Below are 26,059 nucleotides of genomic sequence, written 5' to 3' on the forward strand. Positions count from 1 at the left end.
ATGGTCCATTTTGGTTTTTACAATGGCACGATTTTTCTGACAGCAAAAAGCGCAAGCGGCTTTCTCATTATCGATGTATGATGATGGAAGTGCAAACAAGAGCCATGGCCAATTCTTATTGGTATGAACGGCCGACCGTGGAACAAGCACGCGCCATGCTAGTAAACGTGCTGCCAGAACTTCCTATTAGCGACGTTACTGCAAAGAATCAACAGCGCCGCAAACAACAGCTCAAATGGTCCAGTGTACTGCAAGAAATTCGTAAAAATCGTCGTAAAATTAATAATTAGCCAGTATTTTCTTCAACTTATTAGTTTCAGTGTGTACAAACCTGGTATGCGCTTACAAGGATATTATCTTCGTTAGATCTTGCCTTTCACGACGCTGTTGTTCATTAATGCTTTTGGTGAGGTTAACGAAGTCTGTTGAGTAGTTTCTGCGCCAGACGCAGACAAATTCGTAACAACTGTTGATTGCCCCCTAATATATAGCGGTTTGTATAGAAGCATTTTTGGCTACATGAACTTGTATGCGTCAGAAGCAGAACAAAACGCAGAAGTCTTGACACAAATCAATAGAGTGACGCATACAAGTTCAGGAGAATTCATGATGTCACGAAAGGTTTCATGACGGGTTTCGTGACACTCCATGAAATGTTTATTACGATTATAGCCCTGACCAAGCAACTCCTAAGATGCGAGCATTTACGGATAGCATACAACATCAACATAAAAAAGATAGGAATCCAGAATCTATTAACACGTAAATGTCATTGCTAGTCGGGCTTTCCAGCATCATCAACTCGCCTACTGAGACCCTCGTGTCGCGATCATGTACAAATTGAAGATTTTCATGAACGATGGTTAGATCTTGCCAGCGTATCTATGTAAAACATGACGCAGTAGGTGGCGGCTAGGCTATGGCTTGTGAAATGCTGTATCGCATTACTTGCAGGCAGAGATTTAGCGGCGTCAGGATCCAACGGCCGAAACTTTCACCAGATATAGATATCTCAACAGCCAGGACGAGGCATCATCACGACACCCAGTAGCTACTCCTGAGGGAGGCGCGGGTCTAATGCGCTTCCGCGGTTTGAATGGAAATGTCAGTTTGCATTAATAGCCGCCATAAAATTTTAATTTACAAAAATAGCTACTCTCCGACATGATGTGGGCAATGCACGTTGCAGCTCAAGTGGTCATCATTGTTTGTGATTGTTTTGGTTTTTATAAAGAAATTTGTATGAGTCACAGTTTACGTATTCCGTCACTGCCAGCAGATCGTAGGGTTGATCCCATCTGACAGGGAAGGTGAAGTTTCTCTGCACTTTTAAAATTAATGCAAATCGTTATGTACACTAATACCCGTAGTTTCCGTCTTCTGTCACTGCCAACTGCTGGTACCGCGTCGTTCCTACCCGTTCTGGAGTGCGCCCACTCGTCATTCTTCCGATTTCGTGGCTCATCTCTACTGATGCCGCTGAAAAGTATCGATAACGTCAACCGCAAGTGCGGTGATGCAAAACATGACACCAAGAAAGTAAAACCAACTCAAGTCAAGGCAGAGACTGCGTATGCGATTCGCAAGGAGCGCAAGAGGCTTTTGATGGAGCAAGCGGATACCATGCAGGACAAACTGGACAAGCTCAAGTTCCGTCTGCTGGTGAAGCAAGGACATATCGAAAAAGACACCAAGCGTACTGTGGTGGAAAATGCGGTGCTGCACGAGTATATCCAAGAACAGCATGTTACGATCGCTACCACACAAGCAGCACTAACGGGACACGTGGTGGGTTGTTGACGATAGAAATTCAGAGTTGCCGTGGTATTGACTCTGATATTGTGGATCAATGCGTATAGCACCGAAGTTTAGGAGCTCAGATGCCGGCTCAGAGCGTGATTCGTTTAGGCATGGACCGACAGGAACGGTTCAACACCCTGATGGCTCTGAAGGACCGAAAAGTGTACGAGGCAGAGCGTTATCTTGTGGCGCGAACCCAAGGTATCGAGAATAGGATGAAGTACTGTCAAGAGGAGCGTTTCGAAACTATTGGCGGTGATAACTGCATTGTTCGATTTGAAACCGCACCGATCCATGGAGCTAGTGTCAAAGCTGTCTTCGACGCTCTCCTCAATACTGTGCTAAATCCTGAGATGTTTCTCTCTGAGTTGTTTGGAAGCATTACGATCCGTGAAGACAGCGACTTCGAGAACTCTGAATTCGCTCAAGTTCGATTGGTTTCGTTGATATCATCCGGAGCAACAGTGGAGTCGAACACTGCTGTGTTTTCGAAGCTGGCTGAAGGAGAGAACGGAGAGTATGGAATCATGGCTGAAGACTTTGTGGACTTTGATGAATTGCATCCATATCGCGATAGTGAACGTGTGCGGCGAGATACCACAACAATCGTGATGGTGCGTGCACTCCCGCAAACCAATGGGGGCTCACCAGTTATTGTTGTTACCCGTTGGACATATTTAAAAATCCACAACAGCTCCCTGGGTGTTTCTCAGAATCCGGACACTGAATTGATGGAAAGCTCCGTGTGCTGGGGTGATACTGCACAGAAATGCATGGAACAACAGCTCATGAACGCAGCCAGATTCAATTCACCATAGCCATTCGAGAGGATAAGAAAATAAAAATTTCATTCATGATGCCCTCAAGATACTTCCTGGCGAAGTAGGGTGGGATTGCCTTTGTAGCACTTTCAAGCTCCCCGTGATCGTCTTGAGGTATTCTTTTTGTCTTCAGTTAACGTCAGAGTCCATCTCTTTAGCACTTTCCGGCTTTCCAGGGGCGAACAAAATAACAAACGACTCGACTTCGTCGACCAGATTACTCAGCCCTCATTACCAAAAGATCATTGGGAAGATGCATCAGAACTAAGAACTAGATATAGCCTAAAAAAGCTGCTGCGTATTATTAATTAATAATAAAAAAAAAGATGAACACGCTACTCGAAAGCTTACGAGAAGTGCTCATCTTTTTAATCAGGCTCAGCCAGCATTAAAGTGCCCCGAATAAGTCACTTCCCCAAAACGTGATCATTTCAATACATCATTAACACTATATTTTGGATTCAGCGCTAGCAGGTGTCCCCGTAGCGATCCGCCAGTGTACCAAGCGCTTTCTTGTACTGTAGTAACAGGATCTGGCTCTTTGTAAACCACTACGTTGTATTTGTGATAGCCACGAAAGCGGTTCCATCTTCTTCTGAAGGGGGCTTTCATAGTAAATGAAGATTCAACTTGGTTATTGCGCATGGTATTTCGCGGCGTGAGTCATGGCATCCTGAACCATCTTGAAATAAATCACGTCCTTCATAATTATCGATTCAGCATCACGTCGCTTCTTATCGTGGAGAACTTTGATCGCGGCTTCAGTGTTGATGTGCTCGAACGCCTTCTCCACTGCCTTCGCTGCTGGCCACGCAATGACCGCATACTGAGAATATGTGGTGTCCATGAAGGGACCTTCATTCCCCATGAATCCTTCCTGTTCTTGCTGCCGTGCATCCGCCACAATTCGTAATAGTTTTCATGCCCCGGATTCAAGAAATTCATTTTCATTGTCAATTCCGTGACGTAACCGAATTCTTCCGTCGGCCTTCCTTCTAACTTGACGGCTCGTACCCGTCATTTCCATAGTAAGTTAATGAATTTCATGCTTCACTTCTGCAATGCAAAACTGCAACTTTATGTCGAAAGAGACAACTAAATTTGCGTCTTCAAGTGCGCTCGATCGATACCTTTCAAGGCACCAGAGCCCAGTCCTTTCATCCGTATACTTGTGTGATGGCAACAGTGTGAAAGATTCTTCTTCAGGTTCCATCTTACTCATCGTTTCAGCTAATTCTTCACTCAAAAGCTTATCGGTATTATTCTTCATATGCTGCATGCGCGGCGGTAAGTAAATCGAGTACCCGAGCACAAGTCGATATTCTTTCGTCACCTTCTCCAAAGCATGTTTAGCGTCAGCGTAATGAACTGGATAGTGGGGCAAGAAACCCCAAGTGCCCTCCTTTTACCGGAATCATGGCGGTATCTTACTTCTCCTCGATAAATTACCAAGCACCTCCTTTATGAGTGCTGGGCAGTTGAACCACCAACGTCGCCACGACCCCGTCTTCTTCTCGGTGTCCTGGTGCTTGAGAAAATGACCACCTTTTCCAAAAATCAGCATCTTTACAGAACACTTTGCATCGGATCGGGACCGAGCTGTAACCAAACCGTTCTGCGATTTCATTCGTCAGTTTGTCGATTCCAATCTGCCACTGTGAACTGAGGCTGGTCAGGCTGGAGCTGCCAACTCTTGCGAACACCCTCATCCATCTTCGTGTCGAAGTTGTGGCCAAACCGAGATTTCGCTGCCTGTGTGATTAGTTTATCAGCGTTGTCTCCGGTTAGAGGAACTGGACTCCCCCCAACACCATCGACAACAAGTCCAGGAACCACAGGCAGAGTGTCTGTCACTCCTTCGAACCAACAGTGCCTATTGTATGAGTCATACCGATAATATGATAGTTATTTTTGGAAAAGTATTATCATTTAATAGCAGTATCCATTGCGTGACGACAGATATCCCTGTTCTGCCACAGCAACTCAATCTTGCTGACTGTTTTTCATCAATGTAGCTACAGAGCACGACTCCATGCTCCCGATCTTTCAGAACCTGAGCAGCAGTTTACTTCTTGGCCACGAGGTAGCGCTCCTCGACGTTCTTCCAGTTGACAACCTCCCAGATGGCCTTGAGGTAGTCCGGACGCACGTTCTTGTATTGCAAGTAGTAGGCGTGCTCCCACACGTCAATGCCCAGCAGCGGCACATAGCCCGTGGTGGAGCACGGGTCCTGGTTGGGCGAAGTCACAACACCCACGCGCTTGGTCTCGGGAGAGTAGCCAAGCCAGCCCCAGCCGGAGCCCTGCACAGCTGCCGACTTGGTGGCCATAGTCTTCTTGAAGTTCTCGAAGCTGCCGAACTCCTGGTCGATGGCCTTGCGCAGCTCGCCCTCGGGTTCGCCGCCGCCGCCCTGGTTCTTGGGGGCCAGGTTGGTCCAGAAGATGGAGTGGTTCACGTGGCCACCACCGTTAAACTTGAGTGCCGGCAGCAGAGTCAGCAGCTTAGCGTGGTCACCCTTGCTCTCAGCCTCGGCGTACTGCTCGAGCGTGGCGTTGTAGTTGTTCACATACGTCTGGTGGTGCTTCTGGTGGTGGATCTCCATGATCTGGCCCGAGATGGACGGCTCCAGGGCGCCAAAGTCGTAGGGCAGATCAGGGAGCGTCACCGTCGAGATGGCGCGCGTGCTAGCGGCGCGGCGGGCTGAGAACGCGAGGCGGGAGGCAAGCATGGTAAGTTAGAGTTCGTTGGACGATCCAAAAGCTCAAATGACGTGGTGAGGTCGGATCTGTTAAACGAGGGGTGGCGATGCAGTTGGGAGGGGCGATATCTATGTTTGTGTGTGGATTGCCGGTTTAGAAGTGGATATCAAGGGTGTGTCCGCGGTCGGCATGTCCGACCCTTACCCAGTAAAATCCGATTACGAAGATTATGGTACATTGTACCATTTATTGTCCGGAGCTGATGTCCGAAGTTTTGTGCTCCGATTGTTTAAGCAAAGACAGTTGTCGCAGGACAGAGCACGTTGAAGTTGTTGGTAATCATTGGCTGATGGGCTCTTCCCGTCATCACCGGCACATGAATCATTTCAATTGGAGGCAAGCACGCTTTAACGACGACTACCGTATCGCCGATGTTGGGCGAGGCAGTTCTTTATTTACGAGCAGTGCGAGGAGCGAGGGCAACGAGGTCAAGCACGCTGGTACAGTAGGTGAAAGCTATTACCGCGGAGTGAATGCGTCCACCAAAGTTCTTTCGTGTCTTGTGGTCTGCTTAGCGGATTGTTTGCGTTTTTGCGTGAACAAGCTGTTGCTGAATAAACTTTTGGGCGGTATCCCCGTAGCACACTGAACTCTCCGCCATCTCCGTTTCAGGATCTCGAGAGAGTTCTCGGTGGACTTTCAAGCTCGACCAGCGCGTAACAACTACTTCGGGCGACTCGGAATCGTTTGAATAAAGAGAACGAGCCGTGACTAGCGTGGTTGTATCTCTCCTGACGCGTTCACCGGTCCGATAAGGGTATAGCGCGTCAAAGTCCACAAAGTCTGCGGCCATTACTCCGTGGCCACATTCGTCATTACTTTCATCCGAAAACCTCGAGAACATGATCGTGTTTGACTCCACTGTTGTTCCAGCCGAAGTCGCCGTAACCAGTCGGAGCTGTGAGAACTCTGATGTCTCAAAGTCGTTGTCTTCGCGGATAGCAACACAGCCAAACATCTCCGATAGAATTATCTCCGCATTCAGAACTGAGCCGAGAATTGTATCAAACACTTCCTTGACGTGAGCTCCTTGGATCGGCAAAATCTCAAACCTCAGGACAAAGTAGGCCCCTTCAGGTGAGTCAAAGCGCTCCTCTTGACAGTACGTCGATCTAGGATTTAGTCCGTGACTTCTAGCTGCAAGATATCGCTCAGTGTAGTCCAATTGGCGTTCCTTCAGCGCCATCAGTGTGTTGTATCGCGCCACCTGGTCTGTTCCTAGCGAAATCACGCTTTGAACCGGTTGCAAAGTGTTTAAACTTCGTTGCTTATGGTAATGGATAACAACTCACAGTCAGTCTCTATCTAAACAAGTGGATATGTAGTGTCTCCCTTACCGCGTGGCTTGTCAGCGCTGCATGCATTCCAGCACGCACCAAATGCTGTCTGTGAACAAACTCACGCAGCATTTTATTATCTGCTTTTGTTCGCTTAGTCTCTTTATCCGCTTCTCCCTGCTCCACAAGCAGTCGGAACTTGAGCTGGTCCAGCTCGTTTTGCATGTCCTTCACCTGCGCGACCAAGCTCCGTTTCACTTCCTTGCGCGCCTCGTATGCTGTTTGTCTGCGCTTCAACTGCGTCTTACGCGGCTTCAGCGTCTTCATTTCATCCTTCACCCCATCCTGGGGCCCACGGGGCTTTTCAAAATGACGCTCTGTCTGCAGCATTCTTTCTGCAGCTTGGCCCCCGACTCTCGACTATGTAGAAGGGGCTCAACTCTTTTACCAACATTCTGATTACTATAGTAGTACTCAGCTAGTAGTTTTAGAGCATTTTTTTGGAAAAATACTACTTTGAAGTACTTTGACAGAATTTATTGGTCGTAATACAACATCCAAGTTACGACCAATAAATTCTGTCAAGAAAGATTTTAGCTGGTCGTAATACAAAATTCAAGACAATTAATAATATTACTTGCTTTGTTTTTAAATGTAATATAAAAATTAATTGCCTGACCTGACAAAAAACATTATAAAAAAACGATATTCGTTTATCCGGCAGGCGTGATCGCCTTTTTACTATACACCTGCAATCCTACGATGTCAACTTCATTGTTTGCTTCATTTACTATCTTTTTACTGCACGTATGGGTCGGCTCTGCTGCAAAACGTGTTGGGATTTTGGAAGAGCATCAATAGCGAGCTCGGAAAACACAAATTCTACATGTATACAGCGTCTGAAAATGAATATCTTGCTAACGGGTTATGTGCGACTGAAATACTCCGCAACTCACGCTCTTTGGAAGTAGCGACTTACTAATGTAGGCAACATCTTGGTGCAGTTAGGTTTCATAGGTTGTTCTAGCCAAGTTCGAGTTGTGAGAAACAGAACGTACTTCCGAGTCTTGCTCAACCTACAGTTATCTGTTCATTGTCTCAGAAAAAGATATCCAGGATTGGTGTTTCCGTAGCCGCCAGCTCCACCCTTATAGCTCGAAGCATAAACATCAACTTCCCATTTATTGCGACCCTTTCACGCCGTACAAGTTCGCTTTCCCTAGCCGTTGCTGAATGCACTTCTTCATCGTGTCACCAAAGGAAACAGTGCTCTCTTGCAATTCTTGCAAAGCATCAGCTGATAGATCCTTTTTGCTACGTCGGATCTTCGAGCATGTCCATCGAGTGGCCACAACCAGGAGTTCTTCATCATCTGAATCTATTGCTTTTTCCTTGAATGAACGAATCATGAATACAGTAGTCGTGTCTCGTCGAACTCTTTCCTCTGGTTTGTAAGGGTAAAGCTCATCCGAATCGACAAAATCTGCCACAATCACTCCACAGCTTTCATCTTGGTCGTCCTTGGCCTCTACAAACTCCGTGAACATGACCGTGTTGGACTCCACTAAAGTTCCCTGCGAAGTTGACGTCACGAAGCGCATCTGCGAGATATCCCGCGTGTCTGCTTCGTTGTTTTCTCGGATAGTAATGCTACCGAACAGCTCGGAGATGATGATTTCGGCGTTCTGAGAGACATCAATAAAAGCGTCGAAGATTTCCCTCGCGTTGGCTCCTTTGATGGCTCGGTTTTCAAAAATTATTTGACAGAAGCTGTCACCGTTATTCCGTTCCTCTTGGTTGTACGAAGACCTGGGGTCCAGCCCCAGGCTTCGCGTTGTGATGAATTGCTTCGCATCTCGCAGCTTTTTATCTTTAAGTGCCACCAGCACGTTGTGACGTTCGATAGGATCTGTTCCCAACCGAATAATTGTCTGGGCTGGATGCAGCGAGTCTGCATTTTGTTGCTGAACAAAAAATGTCAGCTTTCTCACCAAAATAAAATAAACAATAAAATAAATATAATAAACAGCATTAACTTACCAGGTGCCCGGCAAGCATTGCCTGCATTTTAGCGAGCTCCAAGTGTTGCTGCTGGATAAATTCATGCAGCACAGCATTCCCCGCTGCCGCGCGTTCATTGGATTTGGCAGCTTCTCCCTGCTCCACCAGCACTCGATACTTAAGCTCGTCGAGTTGCTTCTGTAGCCTCTCCACTTGTGTCGTCAGCTCCACCTTCTGCTCTCGCCGAATATCATAAGTGGTTTTGCGCTTCTTGTCCGAGCCGGAGCTCCCCTGTTTGCTGCGCTTGCGAGTGGCTTTCACTGCAGTTTGAGCCTCTGCGTCGTCCTGCAGCCAGACTTGGTAGCTCTCGCTCGAAAAAGTGGCAGCTTCTCCACCGGACGACTCAGAGGAGCGAAGACTGGTCTCCCATGCCGCGGAATCGTGCATGGCGGGCGTGAACGAAGGTCGCGGCGGCATTGGCTTGTTGCTAATCGAATGTGACGTTATTTGAGCTGTTTAGGGATAAGGTGCGCTTGCAGCTGGGATGACTAACAATGAACCGAACTTAGCTCGAGATCTTGTTCGGGATTGGTAGTCTGACTATTTAGTCAGTGACGACTCACCACACTAACTGACGATCCATCGGGTAGTGGTCTCATCACGAAGACCTCTTCTTCGTTAGATCACCAGGCAAACCCCGCGCAATCTCGTTATTCACGGCATGAATACTGTTCATTGCCAGCGCGTCATTAGTTTCTCTTTTTTCGAGCTAATCAGTGATAAAAACGCAGGTAGTTAAAAGGAACAGTAGACTATGAGTGAATGTTCTCGACGTAAGCTTACTGGGCGAAACCTGAAGTGAGAGCGCGGACCCGAACGGCCAGCATACATGTGCGTCATGTAGAGTAAGCACAGTTATCGATTGCCATAGCAACAGTCGTCCACCAAAATCGATGCATGCTCGTTAAATACGAAGCCATCGGTTTTAGTCATGTGAACAATCACAATTTGTGTTGACCATGGAGCCGTTCAAATCGTAACCAGCAGTCCTCAGAATGCTTGTCGCTGTTGATCGCGTGGTGAATCAAGGATTGTACTTCTGGTTTCATTTCACGTCTTCCGACGATATCAATGCAACTACGAAGCAGAACTTCAACCGATCCGCTCCTCGGAACGGCATCGTCATGGCTCGAACTACTTAGCCAAGACACGGTCGAGTGCAGTGACATGAGCAGCGAAGACTCTCGAAACAGTGAGTGTGCACCAGCCAAGCGCCCGAAGAGAAGCATCCAGAAAAGAAAGAGGCCAGCCAAGAAACGCAGAACCTCGTACGATATTCGCAAGCAGCAGAAAGCTGATCTTTTGGCAGAATTGTCAAAACTGGAGAAGCAACTCGAGCTGCTCAAGCACCGCGTACTCATTGAACAGGGTGAAGCGAATTCTACCATCAAACGAACTGAAGTCGCCAATATGGTACTGCAAGAAAGAGCTCAGAATCAACACGTCACGATTGCTGGCATACAGTCGATGCTTGTGTCTCGCATGGTGAGTGAATTTCCGTTGCTAATATCGATTAACCTTCAACACAATTTACCAATTATGTGGTGAACTCTTTGGTCTTGTAGCAGCAAAGTCTATCGGAATTGCAACCTACAGAGATTAAAATTCGGCTCGGCACTGACCGCGCTGAACGTCGGACCACTTTGGTGGCTATGAAGGACCAAAAGCTACGTGAAGCCAAGCGATTTATGGCAACTTGGGGCCAAGATCTCGACACCAATTCGACATTCTCGCAGGAAAACCAGTTCGAATCGCTCGACGGCGGATTCTCAGCTGTACGCGTTGATAACGCCCCCATTCGCGGCACTACCGTCCGAGCTGTGTTCGATGCGATCATCCAGTCCATGCAGAATGCCGAGATCTTGATCTCCGAGCTCTTTGGGAGTATCACCATCAGAGAGGATACTGACTTTGAAGCCGCGGATATTTCTCAAATACGTCTCGTGTCTTCGACTAAACACGGTGCTGTTGTGGAGTCAAACTCAGTCATCTTCTCTGAGTACGTTGAGGAATCCGACGGCTGCTACGGAATCATAGCTGCAGACTTTGTAGACGACGACAAGTTGTATCCTTATCGACCGGAGGAGAGGATCCGACGAGATACGATCACCGCTGTGTTAATACGTCAAGCTCCTGACGATGTCGTGGTCGGTACGCGATGGACTTGCCTCAAGTTAGCACACACACAACTAGATATCCCTAAGGATGGTCTGAACGAGTTGCAAGAGGTTTCCATGGCATGGGGCGACACTATAAAGAAATGCATCATGGAACGGATAGCTAAGAGCAACACCAACGGATATCATTAAAAACAAAATTCACTGAGATAGCGAGTATAAACCTGCACTTTATCTCTTCTGGTGGTTGATGAAGCGCAGCGAAAGCAGAGTGAGCATTCGGAACACTACAATGAAGACCAAAACGATACCAAAGTTGCGCCAGATATCGTCGTGCTTGAGTTTGAAGACCGTCTCGACGTATTCCTTGACTGTAATGTGGTCGATGTTAACTGGGGTGCTCGTCACAGGCTGACAACTCAGTTGAGATCCGCCACCGACGTACTGCTGTGTTGCTTCATCCCACGTCGGCATGTTGTCGCAGTCGCTGAACACCAGAGCGCCCATGATGCCGACGCTATAAGTGTGGGGGGTAATAGCATACAACCACTTGTAGCCACTCGGAATTTCCGTCGCTGGTGGATTAAAACCCATGAACAAGATGAAGATCGAGTTCAGTAATACGCCCATGATCGCAGCGACCTCAATACTCGGCAACAAGTACACGAAGAACTGCCCCATGTAGATCTGCACCAAGATAAAGAATCCCATGTTGATCCAGAAGAACACAGCCGTACCAAATCCCGTAAAACCCGCCATCGGATACCAAATGACCATAAAGAGTAGAGCGCTGGAGAAGCTATAGGGGATTTCAGCCACCGTAGAGCCCACAAAATACCAGAGAGCATTGTAGCTTTGAGACGCGCGTTCTCGGTAGAATGAAGCGCGTTCCTCCGACGTAATGGGGAGAACGCTGTTGAACGAGATGATACCGTTAAACAGAGCAACCGAGAAGATCATACCCACGCCTCCATTGAGTCCCTGGTAGCTCGTGTAGTCTACATCGACGAACAGCAATCCGAACAGGAGACTCAGAATAATCGCGATGATGAACCGTGTGATGTTGTACGATGGTGTACGCCAGTAAATCCGCATGAAGCGAGTGATGAGGAAGCGAGCTTGAGTCCATGACGAGGCAGCACGCTTACGACTGAAGGTCATTTCGGAGACACCAGGAGACGGGAATGCGACGCCTTCCTTATTGAGATTTAAGTCCAAAACTCGCTTCTCTTCACTCTCGTTGAAATACTGAACAAAGTCAACATCATTCGTTGCGTTGTTGCCTACTCCAGCACCGATACATTCGAGCATCCAAGTGGCGGGGTTGTAGCCCTCCAGCAGCTCCGGAGTGCCCGGAATTCTCCCAAAGTAGTCGATCAAATGCTGGCAATTCTCACCAAGATCACCGAAGAAAACCGTCTCGCCACCGCGTTTAAGCAGCAACAAACTGTCAAACAAGAGAAACACTTCGGTAGACGGCTGGTGGATCGTACACACGATAGTACGGCCGCTGTCAGCCACCTTACGAACGCCATCCATGATCATTTTGGCTGAGCGAGCATCCAAGCCACTCGTCGGCTCGTCCAGGAAAATCACACTCGGTTGTGCAGCCAGCTCAACTCCGATCGTCAAGCGCTTCATCTGCTCCATTGAGCTGCCTCGAATTATTTGGTCGGCGATGTTGTGCATATCCAAGAGGTCCAGACACTCGTTCACCGAGTCGTATTTCTTGCTGTCAGGAACGCTGCTGTATTGACGAAGGAATGAGCTGAATGTGAGAGCTTCTCGGAACGTAGCGGCTTCGGAATGAATGTCCATTTGCTCGCAATAACCCGTTGATCGTCGAATGGCCAGGTCTGTAGCTTCGTAGCCGTTAAGCAGGATCTTGCCGTTGATGGTCCCTTCCGTCTTCCGACCGGCAATCACGTCCATCAGTGTCGTTTTTCCAGCACCAGAAGAGCCCATAAGTGCAGTGATGGAGCCTGGCAAAGCAAACCCACTGATGCCTTTCAGCAAGTCAAGCGATTCTTTCGGGTTAGATGGCGATTTGACCGAGTACCACAAGTCTTGAAAGGCCAGCGTCACCGGGATAAAACTCTTCTCCTGCTCCTTAACATCGAGAATTGCTGAGTCCTTGACGATTGATCCTGCCTTGGGTGTTGCCAACAGTGCATAGCTGCCGTCATCTGCTGCCTCCTTCTTCGATAACACCACGTGCTCGGGACTTTCGTATCTCTTGTACTCGAGTGCAATGAATCCAAGACCCATAAACGCCGTGTACGCTACAACCATGAAGATAGCACCACACGCGATCCAATATTTCTCGGAGGAAACTTCGAATAACGACATGTAGTACTCGCCCATATTCATCCCAAACTGCGCGCAATAGTCTGTTCCTTCATACACACAAACATCGAACGTAGCTGAGCGATACTGATTGACTGCCATCGCCCGCAGACACCACGAAATAGGGTCGATCCAGTAAATCCAGATGAAATAATCCGGTATTTGGTCTTTCGAGACGACGAAGCCAGCGAAAACAATGAAGAAAACGATCGAGATCATGGCAATAGGCTTCGAAACGTGGATGTCTCTGGCAATAGCCGTAACGAAGAAGAACCAGGCTGCAAACGCCATGTTCGTCAGGATCAGTAGAACCATGAAGATAACGAAATGCTCGGCAGAACTCACGAAGCCACAGAGCCAATAGATCAACGTGCCAAACACCAAACTCTCGCCCGCAGCAAACGGTAGTTGGGCGACGGAACAGGAAAGCACGTACGCCGATGAACGGTAGAAATTTGCACCGCGTTGCTTGTAGAAAATGTCTCGGGCTGCCATGAACGTTGGGATCTGGGAAGCCTGACCAAGAGCCAAGAAGAGAATTGACTGAAACAAGACTCCTAGCATCACTTGGACGTTCTTCGGATCGACGTCCCAGAACGTGGACGCATTGATCAGCCCCATGACGATGATAATGATTGCTCGGCCACGAAGAAAGGCTGTGTTCCTTACGGTCAGCATCGCTTGTCTGCGCATAAGTGTGGCTGTGTTCTCCCAGAAAGATTGTTGGAATTCCGGGACTGAATCCATATCCTCAGCCTTGGTGTCCAGTAGTTCTTGTCTGTGAGGTGCCTCCATTTTACGCAGCATGTTCTGGTGAACTCTCGACTGTCGGAAAATGCTGCCAAACTCGCTGGGTATAAGTGGGAAGGTGGTTACTCCAACGGGTAATGATTGCTGGTATTGACGTTGCTGCTTGGTTCCAAGATCCAGCAAGTAGTCGGCCAGGTCCCGTCCAGGAGGTCGAACAAACCCCATCGACGCGAAGTAGCTCTCCACTTCCTCTCGAGGCCCATGATACATCACTTCACCTTCGTTCAGGATCAGCACGTCGTCAAAGAGATCAAAGACCTCGGGAGCAGGCTGGAGCAGCGCGATCACGACTGTCTTGTTCAACTTGGTAGCCACACTACGCTGCATGTTGATGATGTCGAACGTGGCAGCACTGTCCAAACCGGTACTGATCTCGTCCATCAAGACCACAGTCTTTGTTCCGAACTCCATTTCTCCAGTCGTGACTCGCTTGCGCTCTCCACCCGACACACCGCGATGCATCACATCCCCGACAATCGTGTCCTGGCAGTTCTCGAGACCGAGTTGACGGATAACAACATCCGGGTAGTGATCAGAAAGGGCTTTCGAGACGTTCAAAGCATTCATGTTTTCCTCAACCGAGCCCTTGGTAAGCCGTTGTTCTCCTTCGTGAATCAACTTCTTACCAGCGAACTCATGAGCGAACTCCAGCGTCTCCTTCACGGTCAGCAAAGGGAAGTGCTTATCGCGTTGGGGGACGTAGGACACCAACTGCGGTAGACGCTTCGAAAGGTTCTCGAGCAGCTCACCATTGTAGGTCACGGCACCTTCCACCGTGACGTTCTTGTCCTTGGGGAACCGACCGCTTAGAATCTTCATCAACGATGACTTACCAGATCCAGGTTGGCCCAGAACGAGCGTGATGGTGCCCGGCTTGAAGACTCCACTGACATTCTTAAGAATCTCTTTGCGGACAACGTTCTTCTTCGATGAGAAGGCTGTAGTTTTCTTCTTGATCGAGTTCCAGAGTGTTGGTAGTTCGTGGGTCGTGTCGTCATCTGCCACGACGATGTCAGCCGAGATGGACAGGTTGCTGAAGCGTATTTCCGTTTGAGGCAGCGAGCGCCCCATTGCAGCCTCGAATCTTGTCGCGATATGGTCGTGCAATGCGTGAGGGCCATGGGCCATGAGAGCGGCGCCTGACTCAAGGCCAGGCTTGTTTTCAGACACCATGGCGATGAACGTCCTTGTTGGCCTTGAATTCACGTGGTAAATCGTAGAGTGAATGAAACCAATGCGTTCAAACCTGCTGTGGTTACCGCAGAGGCGCTGTCCTAGCCAGCAGAGGTCATGTGGTGACGCGTGAATCAACTTTCGGAAGATTGTTCACCTTCAACATGGTGAAACGTGAAACCTTCACTTGAAGCTACAAGCCAACAATCTTGTCGAACAATCCAAATCCTGGATGACCACTCTGACAAGTGTGAACAAACCGTAAACGGTTTAGTCACACATATGATACCTGCCAACTTTACCATGGTATTCACTTGTTGCAGTGCGTGCACAAGTGCTCACCGAATGCAGTCAAATCGATCTGTGTCGCTCTGCGAAGCCCTAGCACCTGTTAGCAGCACGAGGAGTCCAGCTTGCTAGGCTAGCAATGCTAGCACACATTCGATCATCATAACTTAATCAGCCTTCGACGACCAGCATTACACCACTTATCTCAGGTCAAAATGGCGAAGACAGTCACGCTCTTGTTCGCGCATGGTGCAGGCTTTTGTAAGGAGATCTGGGAGCCCATTACGCGCCGACTACGAGAGTCTCCGCTACTGCAAAATGCTGCAGTGCAGACTGAATACATCAGCTTCGATTTCAAATATCACGGTAGCAACCGAGACGAGTCCGAGACGCCTCGAATGGACCTCTCTGACCCCACGTCTCCGCGAGTGTACCATTCTGCAGGCGATTTGACAACTTGGACCACGGCGGAGATGCTACAGCGAGTGCGTGCTCTCAAAAGCACACACCCAGAGCGAGCTTTGATCGGAGTCGGCCACTCGATGGGTGCTTGTGCACTCTGGAACACGGAGATACACCAGCCTGGCACTTTTGACGGACTCGTTCTGTTTGAACCAGTCTTTGGGGATATGAACGTTGACCCAGTCACAGACTTCCTGGTATCGATCACGCTGCAGCGTCAATCTTCATGGTAAGGACTATTTCGGTCGGACACTAGGGGCTTTGTATTGATTTCTTTACTCTAGGCCAACACGGGAGGCAGCGGAAAATCATCTTCGCAGTTTCAAGAACTTCACTGCTTGGGATCGAGAGTCCTTGGAGGCTTATATTAAAGGCGGCCTCGTTGAAGACAAGTCAACGGGGAGGGTTGAACTGGCCTGCAGTCCTGCAATGGAGGCCTCGCTGTACTGCCACAAACTCATGTTCTGCCCCGATGAGCAGCTCGCCCGTGTCAAGTGCCAAGTTTTCTTCCACAGTGGAAGTCGCTCCAAGATGTTCCTGCCGTCGATATTCGAGGAGATGAATGAGAAGTGGCCTCACATCTATTCGGTGGGGAAGCCCATTTCACGCTGCTCGCATGTCATGATCATGGAGAAACCAGACGCAGTCGCGAACAAAATATTAGAGAGTTTGAGAGAGCTTAAACCATACCGCAATGCCGCGTACTCGCGTCTATAGAGTGGTTTTAGACTCGAACGCCATTGTCTCACGTAACATTCCTAACTTCGCAAATGTAACAATCAGCGTTTCTGATTATCCACATCATGAGCCGTTTACTCAACACGCCCAAATCTCTCCAACTCAGCATCGGACCATCATAATCGATTTGCCTATCTCCAACACACTTGCTACAATGTCCAAGGCTGCGACGTTGCTGTTTGCCCATGGCGGCGGCTTCTGCAAGGAAACGTGGGAGCCCATTGTGCGTCGCTTGAAGAACTCCTCTCTTCTGCAGACTGTCGACACGAAGTTCGAGAGCTTCGACTTCAAGTATCACGGCAGCAATCGGGACGAGTCGGTGGAGGCTAAAATCGACCTGGACAACCCTGCTAGGCCGAGAGTATACCACCCAGCATCCGACCTGACTGCTTGGACCTCTGCAGAGGTGTTGCAACAAGCTCGTACGTTGAAGAGCAAGAGCGTCGATACTCCTTTGATCGGTATTGGCCACTCGATGGGAGCTTCAGCCATGTGGAACACCGAGGCACAGTACCCGGGCACCTTTGATGGTCTCATCTTGTTCGAACCGGTGTATGGCAACCTGAACTCCGACATCGTCACTACTTTCCTCGTGTCTATCACATTGCAGCGAGAATCTTCGTGGTAATTATATGTAGGTATGAGTATTTTTGTGACCTCCCTTGCTAACAAATAATTCTGTGCAGGCCCACGCGAGCTGCAGCGGAGGAGCATCTGCGTAATTTCAAGAATTTTGCGAATTGGGACCGCGAGTCGCTGGACGCTTATATGAAAGGAGCCCTCGTGGAAGACGAGAAGACGGGAAAGACTGTACTGGCTTGCAGTACGCCCATCGAGGCCTCGCTTTACTGCCACAAGCTTCTGCACATGAACGACCAGCAGCTCGCAAAGCCGAAGTGCCAGATCTTCTTCCACTATGGCAGTCGCACCAAGATGTTCCAACCCCCCGTCTTTCAAGAGCTCAGTGAAAAGTGGCCGAGCATCTACACACTGGAGAAACCCATTGCCAATTCGTCCCACGCAATGGTCCTGGAGAAACCGGCAGAATCGGCGCAGAATATTTTGGACAACCTGCAACAGCTCGAGCCATTCAGAGAGGAGCCCCAACTCAATGTTGCAAGTGCTTCTCGAATGTAGACTGCATGAATACACGGTGCTCACCAAAAATGTAAACCTCTATAATTGCGAGATGTTCACTTCTCTATAATTACATAATTTGAATTTCTTGTGAACCACACCGAAAAAGTTAGATGAAACACAATGTGCGATACATCAATGTACCCATCTTGAGGATGGAGGCGCTGCTTGCGAAGGCGTCGACGCTGCGCTCATTCCTGCGGAGGTAAGAAAGCCTTATGCCTGCAGCTACAGCTTCTACACTCTTACCATCATACCATCTGGCTGGCTAAAGGGCTGCTGAGGAGCGCATCGCCAATGGAGACCTCACTCTCGAGCAAAACCTCTCCAAAGTGACAAACCAGGATGTAGTCTTCGCCTTGGACCATACATTCCTCATCCAGTCTCACACTACAGGAGTAGATGTGCTGCCCCGCTCTCCCTGGAGCTGTGGAACGAGCATCTCACATGTAGATAATTGGAAAAACTAGTCAAAAGGTAGAGGTTTTAAAGTAATTAACTTTTTTTTTCGTGGTTTGTAGACGGAATTGGTGCACCATGTCATTGAGCGGCTTCTAGCACGGAAGAGAGCGATGAATTGGGAGGACGCAAACATTCTGACGCTTGGGTATCGAGAGGCGACTCCGGGGGCTGCAGGTCATCGAGTGACGCAGTCGAACGGGATTGTATGCTACTACCCGAATACACTGGTGGCTGCGTTGAAGAAACCTTTGTGGGGGTCCTTACACGAGCTAATGGGGGATGACCTCGTGACGCATTTACTACTGAATTATACCATTTTTGTGCAATTAAAGGAGAATCCAGACTCGTTCATACAGGTATTAAGGCAGGAAACCTTTGAAACGAAGGTGTTAATCGGTACTGATGCTTTGGTTGGAACTAGCTTACTGGGAAGAGTTTGCGTCAGCAAAAGCGCCAGACGATGAGCGATTCGGTCGATACTACGAAGCGAAACGTGTCGATCAACCACGTGATGTATGCGCGTTCTTTTCGGAGAGATCGAGTGTTTGCGAGCTCCCATTTCCTGGTGAAGGCGTCCAAGACAGGAGACCCGATCAGCAGAACTGAAGCTTCACGAGTCCTTCGGTCGATTTTTCCCGATACTGCAGGCCAAAAGCGATTGTCGAAGCGTTTGATTAATCTGATTCCGACTATACAGACTATGGTGTCGAGGTTCAAAGCCTGTCAAGTCGAAGAGCTGGCCAAGAAGATCGTCCCGGTGAACGCTGATTTCCGCAAGTTTATGGCAGATAACCCGGATATCAAGCGGAAAATCACGGAGAGAGCTGCTGATGTAAAAACATCGTCGCAAACGATGATCCTTCCGATACTGCGCAAGTCACTGGAAGATGGATATCTGAGTCAAAGTGACGGTGTGGCGTCAAGCTCTGAGCGAAAACGCAAGCGAAGAGAAGAAGCAATTGAAATGCTATCACATGTATCGGTGAGCTCTTCGAAAAGTCCGGACGAGGCTGTTCATAATGGAAAGAAACACAAAAACGATACCAGTCAGCAACATTTCAATGAAGTGTCAGATCTGACAAAGTTGCAGCAGCACAAGGAGGACATCAAGAAGTTGCTGGCGTTTGCGACTCCAAAGAAGAAAATTTATCGGCTGATCCGGAAGTTTATCGTTCAAGTTGTACCGAAAGAAATGTGGGGCGATAGCGACACCAAGAACTGGAAGTGCGTGAAGATACTACTGCGAAAACTCATTTTTTCGCGGAAGTTCGATGTCTTTTCGCTGAAAAAGGTAAGCGCCTGTACTTGCTGATAACCAGGGATGGCAATATACTTACTGTGTCTCTTGTGTAGTGTGCAGACGAGTTCCAGGTGACGAAGGTGAAGTGGATGAATGTTCAACACAAAGGAAAATACTGGTATGTCGTTCAGATTCAACCTTCATATTAATACCGCTTATCAACATGTTCGTGTTTTGAATTTAGCCCGCCAAACGAACGCGTCAAGTGTCTTGAGCTCTTGCAGGATTTACTGTGGTGGATGATATCGTCGCTGGTCTTCCCATTGTTGCGAAACTTGCTTTATATTACTGAGGCTGAGGGACTGGCGAACGAAATAGCATTTTACCAGCGACCAGTGTGGAATGTGATCAGGTACCAAAACATTTTACTATCGAGTTGTGTACTACTTCGTTCTAATACTCAATTGTGCCATGCAGTGCGCTTGCTCTCTCCGACTTGGAAGGAGGACTCCTACAACCTGCCAGCATTGAAACCTTGCCAAGCGAACGTCAATTGGCTACCTCTCGAATGCGATTGCTACCAAAACCTAATGGAATTCGTCCGCTGATGAATTTATCCACAGCTACTGATCCAACCAAAGTCTCAGTGAACAGATCCATGGAAGCTGTTCATCGAGTCCTGATTTTTGAGATGGAGCGACAGCCAAAGCTTCTTGGAGCTTCAGTTCGAAACATCGACGAGATTTACAAGCGACTCAAGCCATTTTTCCTCCAGATCTCGCAATGTCCTTGCTGTGCAGAGCGGCGACGTGTATGTGGTGACACCCCAATGGCTTACTGCGTGACTGTGGACGTCGAACGCTGCTTTGATACGATTCGACCTCGAAAACTTTATCAGATACTCAAGAAGGCGATGAAAGAGGATGAATATCTGATCCGGAAGCATTGGGTTGGACACCAAGTCGCCCCGGTCTCGTCTTCAACAGATAGTAATGAATCCTTACCGGCGTCTTCGTTCTTCTTTAAGCTAGAGCGTCCAGCCTGTCCGTCTGGTGAGCTACTGGGTTTCGATGAACTTGCAGCTCAGTCCAAGAAGAAGAACTCACTGTTAGTAGACGGGGTTCTCTATGACTACCTGACCAAAACCAAGGCGCTCCAGTTGTTAAAGGAGCATTTATCCTCGAATGTCGTTCAGATGGAAGGCCACGAGTACGTTCAGCGATGTGGAATACCGCAAGGTTCCGTGCTCTCCACGACGCTGTGCAACATGTACTATGCTCATTTTGAGCGGCGAGTACTTCGCAAACGTTTGCCAGAGGTGTGCGACCCAGCTATCGTACCGGTTTCCTGTTGTCAACACGAGGAATTGCTTCGATATATCGATGATTTCATGTTCATAACGACGGATCTCAAGAGAGCGAGGAGGTTTTTCGAAGTGATGCATGAGGGCAATGAGGAGTATGGATGTTGCGTAAATGTTACGAAAAGTCAAGCAAATTTTGAAGTCGATAGTAGAAGTGAACAAACGCCAAGTGGATTCATATCGTGGTGTGGCATGTTGATCGACCCGAAAGATCTTCAGGTCTACGTCAACTACGAAAAGTACGTTCGGTTGGGTCGGTATATGACGTTGCAGTTGATGTACTAACAGTTTAATGTTGTTGTAGACTAAGCAGCTCGTTATTGCAAAGCTCGATCCCGTTTAACGAGACGAAGACGGCACAGGATATTTTTGTGGACAAAGTGATCTCTCCGATTCGACAGCGATGGCATGCGCTGTATTTTGACCCCGAGTTGCTATCGGATGACTCCATTCGTGTCAACCTGTTTCAGATGCTACTCGTGGCAGCGCATAGGTTCACGATTCTCATCGACGTGTTGCCTTTCGTTAACCGTGATATGAACTTCTTTCATAATTGTATGCTGCGGGTTTTGAAGAAGATGACGAAGGGCATTCATCACAATCTCAAGCTGGGTTTGGACTCTGCCTGCACCAAGACCAGAGAGCCTCGAAATCGGTCTAAATTAACGTATGAGGGAATGAAAGAACAGGTACGTGCAATTCTAAAGAACGTGTAGAAATTTTAATCAAGCGCTTAATGGTTGGTACTGTGCTACAGGTTTGGACGGTAGGACTGTTTGCGTTCTGTCTCGTGATCGAATCCAAGCGTGACCAAGTCAAGGGGAGCAGTGCTGGATATGGTAAAGAACAATGCCGATGGTTGGAGTGGCAGAAACTATTGGACAGCATCCAAGTTGAGCGCGAAAAAATCAAGGTGTGCGCGAAATGTACTCAAAGTACTGTGCCGTTCAGCTTGGAATGGTTGTTGCAGGACCGGCGCAATGCATGCGCATTGAAGCAGTACAAGCAACGTGGCTTGACATAAGACGCAACTCTTTCGAGTCCAACGAAGAGAATCCGCGGATGACAAAGTAAAATTCTGATTCTATCATGTTGCGCAAATGCAAAAGCCAGATAACGTACTTTTAACGTACTGTACAGTTGGTTCAGTGGTCATCTATTGTAAAACCGTTTTATGTAGATTACAGGATCATTGATGGCGCAACCCAAATGGACTGTCGATGCAACAGTTTGCTGTCTTCTTTGGTGTGTTAACAATAAAGAGTGAACTCTTCCCTGGCCAATAAAAATAACTTGCATGTTAGAAGACAGAAAGGAGACGATAGCCGCTGTACATTGCTTCACCGTTCGTGCGGGCCGCTTGACCGTCAACTTGTATCTTCAATCCGCTTTTCCATTAACTTAATGGAAGAAACGGATTGACTGTTTGTAGTTTGAATTTTTCAAATCAACACAATCAATCCAAAGATAGTTTTCTTTGATTAGGAATGGTCAACACCATTTGTGATTACCAGGCAGAAGAAATTACAGTCCTATTTTATTATACTTGATTATTTTAATAATTAAAAAAAACATTTTTCTTAGTGCATCTTGTACACTATATCAAAATATTGGCTCACGTTTAAAGTATTTTAAGGCACATGTATGTATCCTATATGTCATTAGCTTAGTAATGCTCAGTTATCGTAGCACGGCGTGTTTACATGTTAGATAGGTAATAGACGCTATATTGCAAAGATTTCTCAACGAAAATGATCACCGAACAGAGAAATATACGGCAAAGTCGAGCAAACACCGAGAAAGTATTAGTAAAACTGACGACGCAGCTAAGGCTACTTATCAACTGAGAATCATAATATTGAGTTGCTGAAAATTTGATCGTTGCACGTCCATATTTCCAATTTGGTGGAACCCTGATGCTAAGCTGATAACTATTATTAATACACTGGAAAATCGCAATCGATATTTCTGCTTACTCCTCGATGCTTAGCTCATGCGGTTGATCTGCCGCCTAGCGTGCTCATTTCAAGTTTCACCCGCTATGCCGAAGGCACCAAAACAACCAGTAACTCCTCTCATTAGTGGCCGATTAGGCAACCGAACGAGATAGGATATGCAGAATCTATTAATACCTGATGATATAAGCTGTATAATCAAGTCACACTTTAGTAATTTGATTCGTGCTAACCCTACTGAATAATATGGTAGTGATGCATTTACATGTACATGATTACAGTAACTAGTCAGATTGCCAATCTCGATCAAGATCTTCAACGCAATTCTGTTCACCGTTAGTCATGTTGTCTGCACGTGTCCGTACGCGTGCCATATCCCTCCAGCGACTCAGGTAACGTCACTACTGGATAGCAAAACTTCATGCCACCACAACCTTCGTTTAACGATTCCTTGCTTTGGGAAACCAGTATCCACCTACCCGAGCCGTCCGGTGAAGACACTACCACGCTTTTGGGCAAGGGTTACCAACTCCCGCTGCAACACGATTTAGATGTCGTACCAGCCAGTCGTAAGCGAAGCAACAAGGAAATTTCCAACTCAGGAAAGAAGCGTAAAACTACGTATGATGTGCGGCGAGAACAAAAGGTGGAGCTCACAGCACAAGCCGAAGAGCTGCAGAAACAGCTTGATGAGCTCAAGTTTCGAGTACTAGTGGAGCATGGAGAAGCTGCCAAGTGCAATGAGCGAGTGGCAGCGGGGAATGCAGTGCTGCAAGAGTTCATTCAGCAGCAGCATTTGGAGCTCGCGAAAATGCAGGCAATGCTTGCCAGACACTCGGTAAGATAACTGCCCTGTGACGTTGTTGAAGTGGGAAATCGCTAACATTCTCTCAGCAACAAAATGTTGACTCATTGCATCCAGCGCAAACTATGATTCGGTTGGGAAAAGACCCAACTGAACGCCACAACGTACTGGCAGCACTCAAAGGCAAAAAGTTGCAAGAGGCGAAGCGATTTATCACGACGCGAAGCCAAGGGCTGGACCCCAGGTCTTCGTACACCCAAGAAGAACGAAACCACAGTGACACCTTTTGCCAAGTGAATTTTGAAAACATGATCGTTAAGGGAGCTAGCGCTAGGGAAGTCTTCGACGCTTTCATCGACGTATCTCAGAACGCTGAAATCATCATTTCCGAGATGTTCGGCGGCATTACTATCCGAGAAAACAATGACACAGACAAACGAGATATCTCACAGATGCGTTTGATGACTTCGACTACGCTGGGAACCGTGGTGGAGTCCAATTCAGTCATGTTTGCGGAGTTTAAGGAGGCAAAAGATGACCAAGATGAAAGCTGTGGAGTGATTGTAACAGACTTTGTCGATTCGGATGAGCTGTATCCCTACAAACCGGAGGAAAGGGTTCGACGCGACGCGACTTCTGTGTTCATGATACGTTCATTCAAGGACAAAGCGAAAGATTCAGATAATAAAGAACTCCTGGTTGTGGCTACTCGGTGGGTTTGCTTCAAGATCCGAGGCGGCGAAAGCAATCTCTCAGCTGACCCACTGCAAGAATTACAAGAGAGTACTGTCTCCTTTGGTGGTACCATGAAGAAGAGCATCCAGCAGCGATTGGGTAATGTGAACTTGTACGACGAGTAGTGTCTCATTAAACACTTATTGGAAGGCGCCTAATTTGGGCGCCTGACAAAGCAATTGGTGCTTTTGCTATTAATAATATCATTTTCATGAAGTTGGATTATTTACTTGTGTACTTCGCGAATTTTTTTTAGTTCTTCCGCTTACACTTCGTGAGTTACATGTGCACCTGGAATAGGTGTTGTAAACATCACATCCGTAAATGCGTAAGATGAGTCCGTAAATAAATTATGTACGGAAACTCAGAAAACTAGGGCTTCGCTGAGGCAGATAGGAAAGGTAACCCTCAAAACAATGGGGCAGACATAACTTGATTTTGTATAAAATTGAATAATACGGCCGCTGAATACGAAGTTTCAATACAAAGCCTCACCCGAGTTCCATAGGGCATTCGTAACCCCTGCTGAGCGTCGCAAACCCTCCACCGATATGCATGTATTGAATCATTAGATGATAGAGGCTGCAGTTGTTGTCCTCAGGTCTGAACTTCATAAGATTGAAGAGTTCTAAGAAGCGGGCTTTTTTTTTTTTTTTTTTTTTTTTTACTAGCGAGCCACACGAGCGACAGAATAATGAATTACGGTAACGCAATTAGCGGGCGACGATATCTGGCTACAGGGGAGGCTGTATTTACGACAATCTTTCAATAAAGCCCTTTAAATCACAAAATAATGGCCCTGCATTTTAGGACACTTACATTTGTTCAAGCACTCTATCCATTGTCTAGCCGGATCATTTGCTTCTACTGCTGACTTCTAGCACAAAGAAATCCTGCACCTTAGTCTTTCTGAAATACGAATGTGATAGATGTAAACTAAATTATTCTGAAAGAAATCCTGCACCTTACACCTGGTTGGTCGAGAGTCTTACTGAAATACGAATGTGATAGGTGTAAACTAAATGATTCTGGAGTATTGGCATGATCTTTTCGTTTCTCAGTGATGTCAATTAGGCCACCGTGAAGTTGACAAGTGTTCACAAGAAATCAATCCATCAGATAAACTGTACAGTCGGTATTTTAACCGACGCTTACGAATTATGCTTTATGGGGGCATTTTTGCATCGGTAAGAAACCGGTTTGTACGGAAAGTACCGAATTTAGAGGTATGTTTGCACCGGTACGTAACCAGTATGTACTGACAGTACCGGCCCATTCTTCTGGGTGGCATATTTGCACCGGTATGAAAACCGCGATGTCACTGACAGTACCGACTCAATCGCAATATTCCTCCTATCTCAGTATTTTTTTTTTTTTTTTACTGTAGTTGTATTTATTTGGGTTCCTTACCATCCTTGCTCGTGTCCACCATGATGTTATACAAGGCAAAGTTCATTCGTCATCTAGCTGATTTAGTGGCTCATGGATAATCGAGCGATCGTCGCTGTGCCGGGACTTCATCATGACTGGTGACTTCACTCTTCATCAAACTTCGACTCAGTCACGGACGAAGCACAACTTTACTTTTCCTTTCATGCCGCACAGACCCAACCGCATGCAGCAAAAAATACGATTTGCCTTTCTGTTTTCTCGGCCAACGATCCTCAACCCAGCGTCACGAGTAACGATACAGAGGCACCTGGTGTGGCA

At 47.5% G+C, this 26,059-nt stretch overlaps 10 protein-coding genes across 15 annotated transcripts; 6 read left to right on the top strand and 4 right to left on the bottom strand.

The window, feature by feature from the left end:
- Nucleotides 1-1,623: 1,623 nt before the first annotated feature.
- Nucleotides 1,624-2,662, top strand: PPTG_04293 (hypothetical protein; the record flags this gene model as incomplete). Its single annotated transcript, XM_008898181.1, has 2 exons — nucleotides 1,624-1,788; nucleotides 1,860-2,662. 2 exons carry the CDS (start codon nucleotides 1,624-1,626, stop codon nucleotides 2,616-2,618), a joined length of 924 nt encoding a protein of 307 aa, XP_008896429.1. The 3' UTR covers nucleotides 2,619-2,662.
- Nucleotides 2,663-3,255: 593 nt separating this feature from the next.
- On the bottom strand, nucleotides 3,256-5,349 carry PPTG_21600 (hypothetical protein; the record flags this gene model as incomplete). The annotated part of the gene is made up of 5 exons (XM_008898414.1): nucleotides 3,256-3,422; nucleotides 3,840-3,989; nucleotides 4,053-4,236; nucleotides 4,323-4,494; nucleotides 4,691-5,349. 5 exons carry the CDS (start codon nucleotides 5,347-5,349, stop codon nucleotides 3,256-3,258), a joined length of 1,332 nt encoding a protein of 443 aa, XP_008896662.1.
- Nucleotides 5,350-5,891: 542 nt separating this feature from the next.
- PPTG_04296 (hypothetical protein) lies at nucleotides 5,892-7,047 on the bottom strand (the record flags this gene model as incomplete). Its single annotated transcript, XM_008898182.1, has 2 exons — nucleotides 5,892-6,647; nucleotides 6,718-7,047. The coding sequence occupies 2 exons, from the start codon at nucleotides 7,045-7,047 to the stop codon at nucleotides 5,892-5,894; spliced, it is 1,086 nt and encodes a 361-aa protein (XP_008896430.1).
- Nucleotides 7,048-7,545: 498 nt separating this feature from the next.
- Nucleotides 7,546-9,583, bottom strand: PPTG_04297 (hypothetical protein). 3 transcript variants are annotated; one of them, XM_008898184.1, is made up of 4 exons: nucleotides 9,502-9,583; nucleotides 9,282-9,386; nucleotides 8,698-9,206; nucleotides 7,553-8,621 (listed from the first exon to the last, which is right to left on the bottom strand). In XM_008898184.1, exons 3-4 carry the CDS (start codon nucleotides 9,133-9,135, stop codon nucleotides 7,839-7,841), a joined length of 1,221 nt encoding a protein of 406 aa, XP_008896432.1. In that variant the 5' UTR covers nucleotides 9,136-9,206; nucleotides 9,282-9,386; nucleotides 9,502-9,583; the 3' UTR covers nucleotides 7,553-7,838. The 3 variants fall into 3 exon arrangements, with proteins under 3 accessions (XP_008896433.1, XP_008896432.1, XP_008896431.1); XM_008898183.1 differs by having other exon boundaries at nucleotides 9,282-9,583; XM_008898185.1 differs by lacking the exon at nucleotides 9,502-9,583 and having other exon boundaries at nucleotides 7,546-8,621; nucleotides 8,698-9,411.
- A 145-nt stretch (nucleotides 9,584-9,728) lies between these two features.
- Nucleotides 9,729-11,091, top strand: PPTG_04298 (hypothetical protein). The gene is made up of 2 exons (XM_008898186.1): nucleotides 9,729-10,203; nucleotides 10,284-11,091. Exons 1-2 carry the CDS (start codon nucleotides 9,790-9,792, stop codon nucleotides 11,025-11,027), a joined length of 1,158 nt encoding a protein of 385 aa, XP_008896434.1. The 5' UTR covers nucleotides 9,729-9,789; the 3' UTR covers nucleotides 11,028-11,091.
- PPTG_04299 (hypothetical protein) lies at nucleotides 10,998-15,164 on the bottom strand (the record flags this gene model as incomplete). Its single annotated transcript, XM_008898187.1, has 1 exon — nucleotides 10,998-15,164. One exon carries the CDS (start codon nucleotides 15,162-15,164, stop codon nucleotides 11,067-11,069), a length of 4,098 nt encoding a protein of 1,365 aa, XP_008896435.1. The 3' UTR covers nucleotides 10,998-11,066.
- Nucleotides 15,165-15,612: 448 nt separating this feature from the next.
- On the top strand, nucleotides 15,613-16,714 carry PPTG_04300 (hypothetical protein). Its single transcript, XM_008898188.1, has 2 exons — nucleotides 15,613-16,143; nucleotides 16,199-16,714. Exons 1-2 carry the CDS (start codon nucleotides 15,668-15,670, stop codon nucleotides 16,629-16,631), a joined length of 909 nt encoding a protein of 302 aa, XP_008896436.1. The 5' UTR covers nucleotides 15,613-15,667; the 3' UTR covers nucleotides 16,632-16,714.
- Nucleotides 16,706-17,863, top strand: PPTG_04301 (hypothetical protein). Its single transcript, XM_008898189.1, has 2 exons — nucleotides 16,706-17,276; nucleotides 17,339-17,863. Exons 1-2 carry the CDS (start codon nucleotides 16,807-16,809, stop codon nucleotides 17,787-17,789), a joined length of 921 nt encoding a protein of 306 aa, XP_008896437.1. The 5' UTR covers nucleotides 16,706-16,806; the 3' UTR covers nucleotides 17,790-17,863.
- A 55-nt stretch (nucleotides 17,864-17,918) lies between these two features.
- Nucleotides 17,919-22,135, top strand: PPTG_21601 (hypothetical protein). 4 transcript variants are annotated; one of them, XM_008898415.1, is made up of 9 exons: nucleotides 17,919-17,994; nucleotides 18,064-18,238; nucleotides 18,311-18,607; nucleotides 18,673-19,542; nucleotides 19,605-19,669; nucleotides 19,736-19,903; nucleotides 19,969-21,093; nucleotides 21,159-21,543; nucleotides 21,612-22,135. In XM_008898415.1, the coding sequence occupies exons 1-9, from the start codon at nucleotides 17,945-17,947 to the stop codon at nucleotides 21,876-21,878; spliced, it is 3,402 nt and encodes a 1,133-aa protein (XP_008896663.1). In that variant the 5' UTR covers nucleotides 17,919-17,944; the 3' UTR covers nucleotides 21,879-22,135. The 4 variants fall into 4 exon arrangements, with proteins under 4 accessions (XP_008896663.1, XP_008896665.1, XP_008896664.1 ...); XM_008898417.1 differs by having other exon boundaries at nucleotides 17,919-18,238; XM_008898416.1 differs by having other exon boundaries at nucleotides 18,064-18,607.
- Nucleotides 22,136-23,230: 1,095 nt separating this feature from the next.
- Nucleotides 23,231-24,474, top strand: PPTG_04302 (hypothetical protein; the record flags this gene model as incomplete). The annotated part of the gene is made up of 2 exons (XM_008898190.1): nucleotides 23,231-23,647; nucleotides 23,704-24,474. 2 exons carry the CDS (start codon nucleotides 23,231-23,233, stop codon nucleotides 24,472-24,474), a joined length of 1,188 nt encoding a protein of 395 aa, XP_008896438.1.
- Between the last annotated feature and the right edge of the window lie 1,585 nt (nucleotides 24,475-26,059).

The sequence above is a fragment of the Phytophthora parasitica genome (genome assembly GCF_000247585.1).
Source record: "Phytophthora parasitica INRA-310 unplaced genomic scaffold supercont2.6, whole genome shotgun sequence".
NCBI classification, from domain to species: Eukaryota; Oomycota; class Peronosporomycetes; order Peronosporales; family Peronosporaceae; genus Phytophthora; species Phytophthora nicotianae.

What these genes read in the sequence shown, in the direction of transcription:
- PPTG_04297 (XM_008898185.1), bottom strand. Translation starts at nt 9,135, where the DNA reads ATGCCGCCGCGACCTTCGTTCACGCCCGCCATGCACGATTCCGCGGCA. An exon ending in CAATGCTTGCCGGGCACCTG is followed by an intron (nt 8,622 to 8,697) that starts GTAAGTTAATGC and finishes TTTTTTGTTCAG; the next exon opens with CAACAAAATGCAGACTCGCT.
- PPTG_04298 (XM_008898186.1), top strand. Translation starts at nt 9,790, where the DNA reads ATGCAACTACGAAGCAGAACTTCAACCGATCCGCTCCTCGGAACGGCA. An exon ending in CGATGCTTGTGTCTCGCATG is followed by an intron (nt 10,204 to 10,283) that starts GTGAGTGAATTT and finishes TTGGTCTTGTAG; the next exon opens with CAGCAAAGTCTATCGGAATT.
- PPTG_04300 (XM_008898188.1), top strand. Translation starts at nt 15,668, where the DNA reads ATGGCGAAGACAGTCACGCTCTTGTTCGCGCATGGTGCAGGCTTTTGT. An exon ending in CTGCAGCGTCAATCTTCATG is followed by an intron (nt 16,144 to 16,198) that starts GTAAGGACTATT and finishes TCTTTACTCTAG; the next exon opens with GCCAACACGGGAGGCAGCGG.
- PPTG_04301 (XM_008898189.1), top strand. Translation starts at nt 16,807, where the DNA reads ATGTCCAAGGCTGCGACGTTGCTGTTTGCCCATGGCGGCGGCTTCTGC. An exon ending in TTGCAGCGAGAATCTTCGTG is followed by an intron (nt 17,277 to 17,338) that starts GTAATTATATGT and finishes AATTCTGTGCAG; the next exon opens with GCCCACGCGAGCTGCAGCGG.
- PPTG_21601 (XM_008898415.1), top strand. Translation starts at nt 17,945, where the DNA reads ATGGAGGCGCTGCTTGCGAAGGCGTCGACGCTGCGCTCATTCCTGCGG. An exon ending in GTGGAACGAGCATCTCACAT is followed by an intron (nt 18,239 to 18,310) that starts GTAGATAATTGG and finishes CGTGGTTTGTAG; the next exon opens with ACGGAATTGGTGCACCATGT. An exon ending in ATGAGGGAATGAAAGAACAG is followed by an intron (nt 21,544 to 21,611) that starts GTACGTGCAATT and finishes ACTGTGCTACAG; the next exon opens with GTTTGGACGGTAGGACTGTT.